At 49.8% G+C, this 13647-nt stretch overlaps 2 protein-coding genes across 2 annotated transcripts; one reads left to right on the forward strand and one right to left on the reverse strand.

The window, feature by feature from the left end:
- Nucleotides 1–300: 300 nt before the first annotated feature.
- Nucleotides 301–6341, reverse strand: dcst2 (DC-STAMP domain containing 2; the record flags this gene model as incomplete). Its single annotated transcript, XM_083910344.1, has 14 exons — nt 301–631; nt 723–816; nt 1210–1346; nt 1425–1573; nt 1931–2031; nt 2711–2878; nt 2953–3117; nt 3466–3623; nt 3720–3933; nt 5067–5132; nt 5209–5403; nt 5486–5587; nt 5739–6169; nt 6241–6341. 14 exons carry the CDS (start codon nt 6339–6341, stop codon nt 301–303), a joined length of 2412 nt encoding a protein of 803 aa, XP_083766470.1.
- A 225-nt stretch (nt 6342–6566) lies between these two features.
- On the forward strand, nt 6567–13428 carry dcst1 (DC-STAMP domain containing 1; the record flags this gene model as incomplete). The annotated part of the gene is made up of 15 exons (XM_083910345.1): nt 6567–6609; nt 7176–7250; nt 7347–7475; nt 9953–10056; nt 10308–10473; nt 10544–10687; nt 10836–10957; nt 11267–11424; nt 11514–11613; nt 11843–11938; nt 12010–12136; nt 12225–12341; nt 12476–12618; nt 13149–13256; nt 13333–13428. The coding sequence occupies 15 exons, from the start codon at nt 6567–6569 to the stop codon at nt 13426–13428; spliced, it is 1728 nt and encodes a 575-aa protein (XP_083766471.1).
- Between the last annotated feature and the right edge of the window lie 219 nt (nt 13429–13647).

The raw sequence follows: 13647 nt of genomic DNA on the forward strand, positions 1-13647 counted from the left end.
TGTTTTTATCACGTATACCTCAGTAGGTGGTGTTTTTATCACGTATATCTCAGTAGGTGGTGTTTTTATCACGTATATCTCAGTAGGTGGTGTTTTTATCACGTATATCTCAGTAGGTGGTGTTTTTATCACGTATATCTCAGTAGGTGGTGTTTTTATCACGTATATCTCAGTAGGTGGTGTTTTTATCACGTATATCTCAGTAGGTGGTGTTTTTATCACGTATACCTCAGTAGGTGGTGTTTTTATCTTTATTATTTATTGTTTATTTATCTCGACTGACTCCTGGTGAGTTTGGGGTCAGTCTGGTCTCTTAACGACGACTGTGAGCAGCGCCTCCTCCTGGTGAATGCTGGATCTTGGGGAGTAGGTGGAGTAGAAGGTTCCATCGCTGTGGGACTCTTCAGAGATGGTCTGATCCTGATCCTGGTCTTGGTATCTGAATTCCCTTGTGTTGTTATTGACTCTTGAGTCGTTCCTGAGCTCAGCGTTGGCTCCGCCTTCCTCCGCCCTGACTCCTCTGTCTGAGGTTTCAGTGGGCGTGGCTCTGGTGGGCGTGGCTCTGGTGGGCGTTGCCATGGCGACCCTCCTGGCCGACCACAGCGTGAGCTGCTCGTCATCACTAGAGTCTCTGAGTGTGAGAGTGAGTCAGCAACATTATCAGTTACTGATATTAGAATAACATGAGTCAGCAGATTTTCTTCAATAACATAAGAACTCACAGCTCCTCCTCCTCGTCTTCCTGGAAGGTCAAAGGTCGAGTGCAGACGACGCACGTGTTTCCCAAACTGTGGAAACATGGCCGACAGAACAGTCCTGGAAAACAACAACAACAGGAAGAGGAGGAGCAGCAGACAGGAAGTGAAGCCATTTCTATCACAATAAAAGCTTTCAGCTGAATGAACCAGCGAGGAAACGCTGACCTCAGGTCTGTTTTCTACCTGTCAACACGCCCACAGGACACGCCCACATGACACGCCCACAGGACACGCCCCCAACAGGACACACACACATTTTACAGTTTATGAGTTGTATAGTTAGTGTATATGCCCCGCCCACTCATGGTATATGCCCCGCCCACCCACTGTACATGCCCCGCCCACTCACTGTTAACAGTAGAGATGGGAAAATGACTTCATTTATTATTGATGGTGTTTATATTAAGGTATTGATCGTATTGATAGTATCGATGGTATTGATCACACTCACCTGGACACTGTGGGATGTCACATTTGAAGGCGTTGACCTTGTCCTTTGACTTCAGCTCTTCTCCACAGCTCAGACAGGTGAGCGGTGATGTCACACCCAGGAGGCGGGACAAGTAAGCTCCTCCCCCTCCAGGTAACCTTACACACAGAAACATCACGTCACTTTAACACCTTTATTCAAACATGTCTGCACTTCCTGTGACAGGATGTTCGTACCACAGAAGGAGGATTTGAAGAAGACTCCTCCCTCTTCCTCCTCCTCCTCCTCCTCGGTCAGTCAGACTCCTGACTGCACTCCTCCTCAGCGCCGCCCCCTCAACCTTCCTCTGAACCAGGATCAACTGATGGAGGAAATGAATCCTCTTCTGAAACAAGATCAGAAATGATTTAAGAGACTGTCCTCACCTCTTAAATGTCTCACCTGTCTTGAAGACAGACAGGTGAGGACAGACAGGTGTGGACAGACAGGCAGGTGAGGACACCTGTCTGTCCTCATCTGTCCTCCCCTGTCTGTCCTCACCTGTCTGTCATGCTAATGTCAATAGCAGCTAGCTTATAGCGCTACAGCTCTGACACCTGATCACATGACACTGACTTTACTGTTTGTTTGTTTGTTTGTTTTTAAGCTGCTGTTTATTTACCTATTTTACTGCTGTTTACTAGTTAACTACTTAACTGGTTTAACAGGTCACACACACACACACACACACACACACACACACCTGCTCTCTGTCAGGATAATATGAAGCACAGATGATTCGTGGACATCGTTGAACGAATCCTCCAATCAGAGACAAGAGGAGAGCCTGACCCAGGAGGAACCCTGTGAACACATGAACACATGAATATATATGAAGACATGAACATAGGAGAGCATGAACACATGAATATAGGAACACATGAATTTATGAACACATGAATATATATGAACACATGAATATATGAACACATGAATATATATGAACACATGAATATATGAACACATGAATATATATGAACACATGAATATATATGAACACATGAATATATATGAACACATGAATATATGAACACATGAATATATATGAACACATGAGCACATGAATTTATGAACACATGAGTACATGAATATATGAACATATGAACACATGAGAGCCTGACCCAGGAGGAACCCTGTGAACACATGAATATGTGAACACATGAATATATATGAACACATTAATATATGAACAGATGAATATATATGATGAACACATGAATATATGAACACATGAATATATGAACACATGAATATTTATGAACACATGAATATATATGAACACATGAATATACATGAACACATGAATATATGAACACATGAGAGCCTGACCCAGGAATTAACCTGTGAACACATGAACATATAAAGGTGTTTTGGAGAGACCTCAGAGACATGATCTCTGATCACTGAACCAGGAAGTGAAGTTTATGTGAGGATGAATGAAGTGATGAAGTGATGAAGTGGTGAACTTGATGATGTCACTTACCCAGCAGGAGGCATGTATTATGGTCTGGCTGTGACGGCTGCAGCAGACACTTCCTGTTGACCACAGTGATGTTTCCTGTTTGCAGGACGTTGATGGATGAAACCAAGTCTCTGAAGACGTGTGAGACGAACCCTGAGCCGCTGACCTGCATCACCATGACGACAGGAGCTGAGGACAGAGGACCGTCGTCACGGTTACCGCCGCCATGACGTCACGCTCGCGTGACGGACGCCTGCACTCACCTCGGGCCACCACGTCCTCCGTCACCAGGTGGCGCACTTGATCCAGGACCCAGAACACCAGGAAGTCCAGCGCCACCATCAGGCCGCCCACCACCATGTGTTTGAAGACCGAGGCCACGCCCACAAACACCGCCCGCCGCTCGTCACTCGACAGAGAAAATGACACTGGACAACAGAGACATGAGTGAGGGAGACCCCTGCTGGCAGGAGTTAGTACTGCGCATTTAAGTTAAAAACAGCTTCAGCTGTGGGCCACATGGTGGTGCTGTGGTCTACAAGATCATCCTGGGTGTGGGTTTTGTCCAGGTTCTTAGGTTCTCCAACTTCTCAAGGTTCTCCAACTTCTCAGGTTCTCCAGGTTCTCTAGGTTCTCCAGCCCCCTGTGGCCCTCATGTACACTTCAAAGTTTTAATCACCAGCTTAAATCTCTCTCACACACACACACACACACACACACACACACACACACACACACACACACACACACACACACACACACACAGGTGTACTGACGTGGTGTGATGTAGGTCTTGGCTTCTCTGCGTGTGATTGGCAGAGCTGTGGCTCCGCCCCCTGAGGTCACCTGCTCATCGTGCTCTTCAAACTGAGCTGTGATGTAGATGTTGTCAAAGTCCAGGTCGTGAAGATACTGACGTCTGTACTGCACCGCCCTGCACACACACACACACACACACACACAGGTGTGTTAGAGCGCCCCCTGCTGCAGGACACAGGTGTAGGACACAGGTGTAGGACACATGTCTGACCTGTAGATGGCGAGGGCGAGCAGCAGGAGGCCGGCGTATTTGAGCGGCTCACTGAGTCTGTGCAGCAGCTGCAGATCAGATGAAATCTCCTCCACGATGTTATGAACCATCTGATGAGGACGACGACTGATGTCTGTGTCAAGGTCAAAGGTCACTGAGGCTGAGATGTTGAACTCAAACTGACGCTTGATTCGCTGGAACGCTGCGACCACGGCTGGAAGAAAGACACGGAGACGGACTCATGAGGGACGAGAGGACGACGAGAGGACGAGAGGACGAGAAGACGAGGGGACGAGGGGACGAGAGGACGAGGAGAGGACAAGGAGAGGACAAGGGGACGACGAGAGGACGAGAGGACGAGAGGACGAGAAGACGAGGGGACGAGGGGACGAGAGGACGAGAGGACGAGAGGACGAGGAGAGGACAAGGGGACGACGAGAGGACGAGAGGACGAGAAGACGAAAGGACGAGAGGACAAGGGGACGACGAGAGGACGAGAAGACGAAAGGACGAGAGGACGACGAGAGGACGAGAAGACAAGGAGGACGAGAGGACGAAAGGACGAGAAGACGAGAGGACGAGGGGACGAGAGGACGAGAAGACGAAAGGACGAAAGGACGAGAGGACGAGGGGACGAGAAGACGAAAGGAGGAGAAGACGAGAGGACGAGGGGACGAGAGGACGAGAAGACGAGAGGATGAGACAAGAGGACGAGGGGACGAGAGGACCAGAGGACGAGAGGATGAGAGGACGAGACGAGAGGACGAGACGAGAGGACGAGGGGACGAGAAGATGAAAGGACGAGGGGACGAGAGTAAAAGAGGACGAGAGGATGAGAAGTCAAGAGGACGAGAAGACGAGAGGACGAGAAGACGAGAGGACGAGACGAGAGAACGAGACGAGAGAACGAGACAAGAGGACGAGAGTAAAAGAGGACGAGAGGACAAGAAGACGAGAAGACGAGAAGACGAGAGGACGAGAAGACGAGAGGACGAGAGGACGAGAAGACGAGAGGACGAGAGGACGAGAGGACGAGAGGACGAGAAGACGAGAGGACGAGAAGACGAGAGGACGAGAGTAAAAGAGGACGAGAGGATGAGAAGACAAGAGGACGAGACGAGAGGACGAGAAGATGGGAGGACGAGGGGACGAGAGTAAAAGAGGACGAGAAGACGAGAGGACGAGGGGACGAGAGTAAAAGAGGACGAGAAGACGAGAGGACGAGAAGACGAGAGGACGAGAAGACGAGAAGACGAGAGGACGAGGGGACGAGAAGACGAGAGGACGAGAAGACGAGAGGACGAGAAGACGAGAGGACGAGAAGACGAGAGGACAGAGGACACTCACGCTCTGACAGACGTGTCCTCAGATGTTCGCCCACGTAGGACGGGATGAGACAGAAGACGTCTCCCACTGAGGGACAGACAGAGACAGAGGGACATGTTTGAGGTGAAGTCCAGTGAAGACAAACGTGTCCCTCCTCTCTCACCGTAGGTGATGTCACAGAGGCCGGTGAAGGCGCTGATGATGTCACACAGGAAGTTGAAGTCCCCCAACAGGAAGCTGCAGTCGGCGTGAGCCTCTTTGAAGAGTCTGCGGCACTTCCTGTGCGGGGAACCCAATTTGTCGTTACACACGTCTCCGATGTCCGCCAGGAAGTGGAGGACGTTCCTCAGGATACGAGCTGGAGGTCAAAGGTCACAGGTCACAGGTCAGAGGTCACAGGTCAGAGGTCACAGGTCAGAGGTGATGAAGTGATGACTCACCAACATGGCGGACGCCGTCAGTCAGAGCGAAGATGAGATTTTGAACTCTGTTCGACACAGAATTAACTTTAGAGGAGATTTGTCTGATTGTGTCCAACGCAGCTACACAAAGACACACACACACACACACAGACAGACACACACACACACACACAGACACACACACACACACAGACACACACAGGTCAGTAACCATAGCAACAGTGTTTACAGAAACATGTCGTTGTGATGTTTTTTTGTGGGCGTGTCTTACAGAAGAGGGGCGTGGCCGCCCTCTGCATGAGCTCTTGCGTCTGATTGGCCGTCAGCTCCGCTCCACACAGCAGACTCTCGGCCGCTCGCTCCGTGTTTTCAAACACGTTAGTGATTGGTCCAGAGAGCAGCGACGACACGAACAGCAGCAGCAGGAAGTGGCGTCCGCGCGCCGAGCACAGCGAGGGCAGCGTCACCGTGACGACGGCCCTGACGCCGGCCGACACGCCCATGCTGAAGGAGGCCAACAGCGCCACCACCAGGCTGCTGTGGACGCTGAGCCACAGAGGCTGCTGCTGCACAAACACACACATGACGCCGTACGCACACGCTAACAACAGCCCCGACACGAAGCCCGCCAGACTCCACCCACAATCCACCGCGTGACCTTTGACCCTCGTCCAGGTGAAGCGACGGGACAGTCCTGACGACCTGTGGACACAACAGAGAGGGTCACTGCGTGTGGACACCAGGGGGCGCTGTGACAGAAACATGACCTCTACCTGCTGAGGACGCCTCTGACCGTGCGTCTGACTCCGCCCCCTTCCACCTGGACGACCGTCACGTCACAGTTCAGGTGTCTTCTCTTGTCTCTGGTCTCCATGTCTGTCTGTGTGTCCTCAGTGTCTCAGTGTCTCCACTTCCTGTCCTTTGATCTTGTTCATATCAAAGCTCTGTCAGAGCGGCTTTGAACACTAGAGGGCAGAGTTCCACAGTCACACATCTGAAGAAGGAGAAGAAGAAGAAGCTGTTAATCTGACAATAAACTTTACCATTTACCTTTAAAGTTTAATCTCGACCTCTGACCCCTGAACTCTGACCTTTGACCATGACTCAGCAGAACCAGCACAGACGTTCAGCTCCTCACAGCAGTGAGTAAATGCTGCCCCCTACAGTTCAGAGTGTTCACTGACATTATTCATCTAACTGTGTGTGTGTGTGTGTGTGTGTGTGTGTGTGTGTGTGCGTGTGTGTGTGTGTGTGTGTTGCAGCTGTGGAGCAGCTCAGTCTCTCTCTCTTTCCGTCTTCTGTTCATCACATGATCTTCAGTCAGTCACAGAATCTACTGATGATGATGATGATGAGAGGAATGTTAGGAGCTGTGGGAGGAACAGGTGATGATGAAGATGATGATGATGATGATGATGATGATGATGGTGATGATGATGGTGATGATGATGATGATGAAGATGATGATGGTGATGGTGATGGTGAAGATGATGATGGTGATGAAGATGATGATGGTGATGAAGATGGTGATGATGGTGATGATGATGATGATGATGAAGATGATGATGATGATGATGATGGTGATGAAGATGGTGATGATGGTGATGATGGTGGTGATGATGATGATGATGATGAAGATGGTAATGATGATGATGATGGTGATGGTGATGATGGTGATGATGATGGTGATGATGAAGATGTTTTTCAGGCTTGTTTGTGGGCGTGTCTCACTCTCTCCCTCTGACCTTTGACCTGAAGTTGACAACAGGAAGTGTGTTTGTTGGTGAGCAGACGTCACATGAGCAGATTAATGAGGAGCAACACACACACTGGACTGACTGTGTGTGTGTGTGTGTGTGTGTGTGTGTGTGTGTGACAGGTGTGTGTGTCCTCTGTGCAGCCTCCTCTTCCTCCTTCAGGTGTTCACTCCTCCTCATGTTTCCCAGCATGCTCGGCTCCCGTGGTCGAACGTACTTGTTTGTGTTCATCCTGTCTGTGCTCTACATGGGTAACACACACACACACACACACACACACACACACACACACACACACACACACACACACACACGTCACATTTAAACTAATGTAAAGGTTAAATCTGTCCTCTTCTGTCCTCTCTCCTCTTCTGTCCTCTCTCCTCTTCTGTCCTCTCTCCTCTTCTGTCCTCTCTCCTCTTCTGTCCTCTCTCCTCTTCTGTCCTCTCTCCTCTTCTGTCCTCTCTCCTCTTCTGTCCTCTGTCCTCTCTCCTCTTCTGTCCTCTCTCCTCTTCTGTCCTCTGTCCTCTCTCCTCTTCTGTCCTCTCTCCTCTTCTGTCCTCTCTCCTCTTCTGTCCTCTGTCCTCTCTCCTCTTCTGTCCTCTCTCCTCTTCTGTCCTCTCTCCTCTTCTGTCCTCTCTCCTCTTCTGTCCTCTCTCCTCTTCTGTCCTCTGTCCTCTCTCCTCTTCTGTCCTCTCTCCTCTTCTGTCCTCTGTCCTCTCTCCTCTTCTGTCCTCTCTCCTCTTCTGTCCTCTGTCCTCTCTCCTCTTCTGTCCTCTGTCCTCTTTCCTCTCCTGTCCTCTTTCCTCTTCTGTCCTCTTCTGTCCTCTGTCCTCTCTCCTCTCCTGTCCTCTTTCCTCTTCTGTCCTCTTCTGTCCTCTCTCCTCTTCTGTCCTCTGTCCTCTCTCCTCTTCTGTCCTCTGTCCTCTCTCCTCTTCTGTCCTCTGTCCTCTCTCCTCTTCTGTCCTCTGTCCTCTTTCCTCTTCTGTCCTCTGTCCTCTTTCCTCTCCTGTCCTCTTTCCTCTTCTGTCCTCTTCTGTCCTCTCTCCTCTTCTGTCCTCTGTCCTCTCTCCTCTTCTGTCCTCTGTCCTCTGTCTTCTGTCCTCTTTCCTCTTCTGTCCTCTGTCCTCTCTCCTCTTCTGTCCTCTGTCCTCTTTCCTCTTCTGTCCTCTGTCCTCTTTCCTCTCCTGTCCTCTTTCCTCTTCTGTCCTCTTCTGTCCTCTCTCCTCTTCTGTCCTCTGTCCTCTCTCCTCTTCTGTCCTCTGTCCTCTCTCCTCTTCTGTCCTCTGTCCTCTCTCCTCTTCTGTCCTCTGTCCTCTGTCTTCTGTCCTCTTTCCTCTTCTGTCCTCTGTCCTCTCTCCTCTTCTGTCCTCTGTCCTCTTTCCTCTTCTGTCCTCTTTCCTCTTCTGTCCTCTTTCCTCTTCTGTCCTCTCTACTCTTCTGTCCTCTGTCCTCTTTCCTCTTCTGTCCTCTTTCCTCTTCTGTCCTCTTCTGTCCTCTCTCCTCTTCTGTCCTCTGTCCTCTGTCTTCTGTCCTCTTTCCTCTTCTGTCCTCTCTACTCTTCTGTCCTCTGTCCTCTCTCCTCTTCTGTCCTCTGTCCTCTTTCCTCTTCTGTCCTCTTTCCTCTCCTGTCCTCTTTCCTCTTCTGTCCTCTTCTGTCCTCTCTCCTCTTCTGTCCTCTGTCCTCTCTCCTCTTCTGTCCTCTGTCCTCTCTCCTCTTCTGTCCTCTGTCTTCTGTCCTCTTTCCTCTTCTGTCCTCTTTCCTCTTCTGTCCTCTGTCCTCTTTCCTCTTCTGTCCTCTTTCCTCTTCTGTCCTCTTTCCTCTTCTGTCCTCTTTCCTCTTCTGTCCTCTCTACTCTTCTGTCCTCTGTCCTCTTTCCTCTTCTGTCCTCTTTCCTCTTCTGTCCTCTTTCCTCTCCTGTCCTCTCTCCTCTTCTGTCCTCTTCTGTCCTCTCTCCTCTTCTGTCCTCTGTCCTCTTTCCTCTTCTGTCCTCTTTCCTCTCCTGTCCTCTTTCCTCTTCTGTCCTCTTCTGTCCTCTCTCCTCTTCTGTCCTCTGTCCTCTTTCCTCTTCTGTCCTCTTTCCTCTCCTGTCCTCTTTCCTCTTCTGTCCTCTTCTGTCCTCTCTCCTCTTCTGTCCTCTGTCCTCTTTCCTCTTCTGTCCTCTTTCCTCTCCTGTCCTCTTTCCTCTTCTGTCCTCTTCTGTCCTCTCTCCTCTTCTGTCCTCTGTCCTCTTTCCTCTTCTGTCCTCTTTCCTCTCCTGTCCTCTTTCCTCTTCTGTCCTCTTCTGTCCTCTCTCCTCTTCTGTCCTCTGTCCTCTCTCCTCTTCTGTCCTCTCTCCTCTTCTGTCCTCTCTCCTCTTCTGTCCTCTCTCCTCTTCTGTCCTCTGTCCTCTCTCCTCTTCTGTCCTCTGTCCTCTTTCCTCTTCTGTCCTCTTTCCTCTCCTGTCCTCTTTCCTCTTCTGTCCTCTTCTGTCCTCTCTCCTCTTCTGTCCTCTGTCCTCTTTCCTCTTCTGTCCTCTTTCCTCTCCTGTCCTCTTTCCTCTTCTGTCCTCTTCTGTCCTCTCTCCTCTTCTGTCCTCTGTCCTCTCTCCTCTTCTGTCCTCTCTCCTCTTCTGTCCTCTCTCCTCTTCTGTCCTCTCTCCTCTTCTGTCCTCTCTCCTCTTCTGTCCTCTGTCCTCTCTCCTCTTCTGTCCTCTGTCCTCTTTCCTCTTCTGTCCTCTGTCCTCAGGTCCAGTGTCTAACATGCAGTCTAACATCAGATCAGCAGCTTTGTCTCTGAGTTGTAATCTGGATCTTCAGGTTCATCACAGCAGATTATTGTGGAGAGACACTGTGACCACATACACACACATACTGCAGCAGCTGCAGGTACACACACACACACACACACACACACACACACACACACACACACACACACACACACACACACACACACACACACACACACACACACACACACACACACACACACACACGCTGCAGGAGCTGCAGGTACACGCGCGCACACACACACACACACACGTATAAGGTGTGGTCATCAGGGGGCGGGGCCTTGTTGCTGACACGTGTTTCCTGTTCAGAGTGAGGGGGCGGAGCTAGAGTCAGAGGTGGCAGACGTCAGCAGACAGTTCCAGACGCTCAGAGATGAGGTCGTCGCTCAGTACGGATACGAACAGAGTCTGAGCCAATCAGAGAGCAGCAGCACACAGGAGCGCTTCACTACAAAGACCATGATGCAGTGCGACGGTGAGGCTCACACACACACATGCTATTATTTTGAAATCACAGGTAATCATCTGGCTCCTGTGTTGTTCAGGGGTGGTGACCGTGGGCGTGAAGCGCTGCTCTGATTGGTTCGAAGGAAAGTGGGAGGAGTGTATGGAGAAGATCGCTGTGCCCGTCATCAACCACATCCTCTGTGTCCCAATGACCTTCCACTTCCTGTGTGATGTCATGAGAGGTAAACACACACTGTTACTGACGTGTTATTAACGTGTCATTTACTGAGTTTATACAGTTTTAAAATGGTTATTAACGTGCTATTAACAGTGTTATTACCAGTTTTATTAACGTGTTATTAACGTGTTATTAACGTGTTATCTGCTCAGTGATGACTCCCTGGTGCAGAGACAACGTTCCTGTTGAGGGAAACTTCGGTCAACTGTACGATGAACTCAACGTTTCTATGGACAAGTTTTCCAGAGAGTTCAGCGCCAACATCGTGGTCCAGGTCAGTGATGTCATCAGATGACCTTTAGCTCTGTGTTGACCTTTGACCTCCTCTTTGACCTCCTGTGTGACCTTTGACCTCCTGTGTGACCTTTGACCTCCTGTGTGACCTCCTGTGTGACCTTTGACCTCCTGTGTGACCTTTGACCTCCTGTTTGACCTTTGACCTCCTGTGTGACCTCCTGTTTGACCTCCTGTGTGACCTCCTGTTTGACCTTTGACCTCCTGTGTGACCTCCTGTGTGACCTCCTGTGTGACCTACTGTGTGACCTCCTGTTTGACCTTTGACCTCCTGTGTGACCTCCTCCAGGAGCAGCAGCAGCAGGAGGTGCTGAGTGGTCTTGTGATGGATGAAGAGTTCACACAAACAGTCAAAGCTTCTCTTCAGAAGCTCAACTCTGTGATGAAGCAGGTGATGGACGTTCTTCAGCTGCTGCTGTCCTTCACCTTCATCACTATCTTCACCAGGTAACCAGGTCACATCTCTGCTGCTCCTCCTGCTGCTGCTCCTCCTCTTCACCTCCTCCTCCTCTTCCTCTCCTCCTCTTCCTCCTCAGAGCGTTCAGTTATGTCAGATGTTACAGGAGAGACATTGGATTTGACAACGTCTACATGACAACGTACTTCAAACAGATCGACGCCCGCAGGAAGAACCTGGTACTGCACCATCTTCATCATCATCATCTTCATCTTCATCTTCATCTTCATCTTAAAGTGTGTGTGTGTTTGTCGTGGTGCGTTCAGGGTAAAGTGTGTGTGTTTGTCGTGGTGCGTTCAGGGTAAAGTGTGTGTGTGTGTGTCGTGGTGCGTTCAGGGTAAAGTGTGTGTGTGTGTGTCGTGGTGCGTTCAGGGTAAAGTGTGTGTGTGTTTGTCGTGGTGCGTTCAGGGTAAAGTGTGTGTGCTGCCACTCAGACGCTCAGAGAAGAAGAAGCTGATCGATCCGCGGAGTTTGAGGATTCATCGTGACGAGTTTAGAGAAGTGGTGAGTTCAAGGTTCAAGGTTTTTATACGGAATATAGGGATTATCTGTGACTGTGTGTGTGTGTGTGTCAGGCCTCAGGTGTGTTACAGCTCCTCTCTGTGTCAGTTGTGGGCGTCGTCCTCCTCCTCCTCGACTTCTCATTGGCTCACACTCTGGAGATCGTCAGCAGACACACAATCAGCCAGTTTAACGTGACAAGTACGCACACACACACACACACACACACGCACGCACACGCCTTCACCACTGTGGGATTGTGGGTAATGGGGGCGGTCCTTCTCTGCAGGCAGTCGGAAGGTGGACATCAAAGTGGGCGGGGACTCCATGATGGCCCGCCTCCTGAGGAAGACGGTCTCCGCCTTCAACAGATCGTCCGTCCTACACATCCAGACGGACAACCAGGGTGAGTCAGAGGTCAGAGGTCAGAGGTCAGAGGTCAGAGGTCAGGGGTCACAGCCTGTGTCAGACTGTATGATGCTCACTAATAAGCTCCGCCCCCTCTCTCTCTCTCTCTCTCTCTCTGTCCCTCCCCCCCAGCCTGTGTGACTCCTCCCTCGACACTCTCAGCGGACGTCTACGTTTACTGTGTGTGTTGTGTCCTGATGGTGGCGCTGTTCACTCTGACACAGGTTTACACTAACCGTCTGAGAAGAGTCATCACTGCACTGTACTACCCACAGGTACACACACACACACACACACACACACACACACACACAATTATTCCTTAAGAGTTTTGCAAATATTTTCAACAGATCCTTGTTCAGGGTGATAAAGACTATTATGATGGTAAATTTCAAGTCATTCCGAGATACTTTTTGTTTTTGAGAAGAAAGTCAGTTCACTGTCAAAGTGCATCAGGGCAAGTGGATCATTTCCTGAATTTCAAAAATTTGTTTAAATTATTCCTTAAGAGTTTTGCAAATATTTTCAACAGATCCTTGTTCAGGGTGATAAAGACTATTATGATGGTGAATTTCAAGTCATTCCGAGATACTTTTTGTTTTTTTTGAAGAAAGTCTGTCAAAGTGCATCAGGATAAAGTGATCATTTGATGATTTTCAAAAATTTGTTAAAATTATTCCTTAAGATTTTTGCGAATTTTTTCATCAGATCCTTGTTCAGGGTGATGAAAACTATTATGATGGTAAATTTCAAGTCATTCTGAGATACTTTTTGTTGTTTTTAAGACTAAAGTCTTGTGTTTCAGAGGGAGAAGAAGAGAGTCCTGTTCCTCTATAACCTGCAGCTGCAGAGACACATGTCCTCTGTGTCCTCTGTGTCCTCTGTGTCCTTAGTGGACAGTGGACACAGGACGGTGAGAGACATTCACTACGTCTTAGCCCCGCCCACAAACACACATACCAATCACAGTCTGTCGTGTGTCTCTGCAGGTGTGTCAGAGTATGGCCGCTTGGGGGCGTGGCCTCTGTCGCCATGACAGGCGGAAGGCGGAGTCTGACTCCGAGATGCATTATGAACCCAGTTAGACAGGAAGAGGAAGAGGAAGAGGAGGAGGAGGAGGAGGAGGAAGTCATCATGTGACCAAGTTCTACAGACAACAACAGACAGTGAAGAAGCTCCGCCCACTCCCACAGATAAACAACAACAGACGGTGAAGAAGCTCCGCCCACTCCCACAGATAAACAACCACAGACGGTGAAGAAGCTCCGCCCACTCCCACAGATAAACAACCACAGACGGTGAAG

The sequence above is a fragment of the Microchirus variegatus genome (genome assembly GCF_963457635.1).
Source record: "Microchirus variegatus genome assembly, chromosome: 2".
Classification (NCBI taxonomy): domain Eukaryota; kingdom Metazoa; phylum Chordata; class Actinopteri; order Pleuronectiformes; family Soleidae; genus Microchirus; species Microchirus variegatus.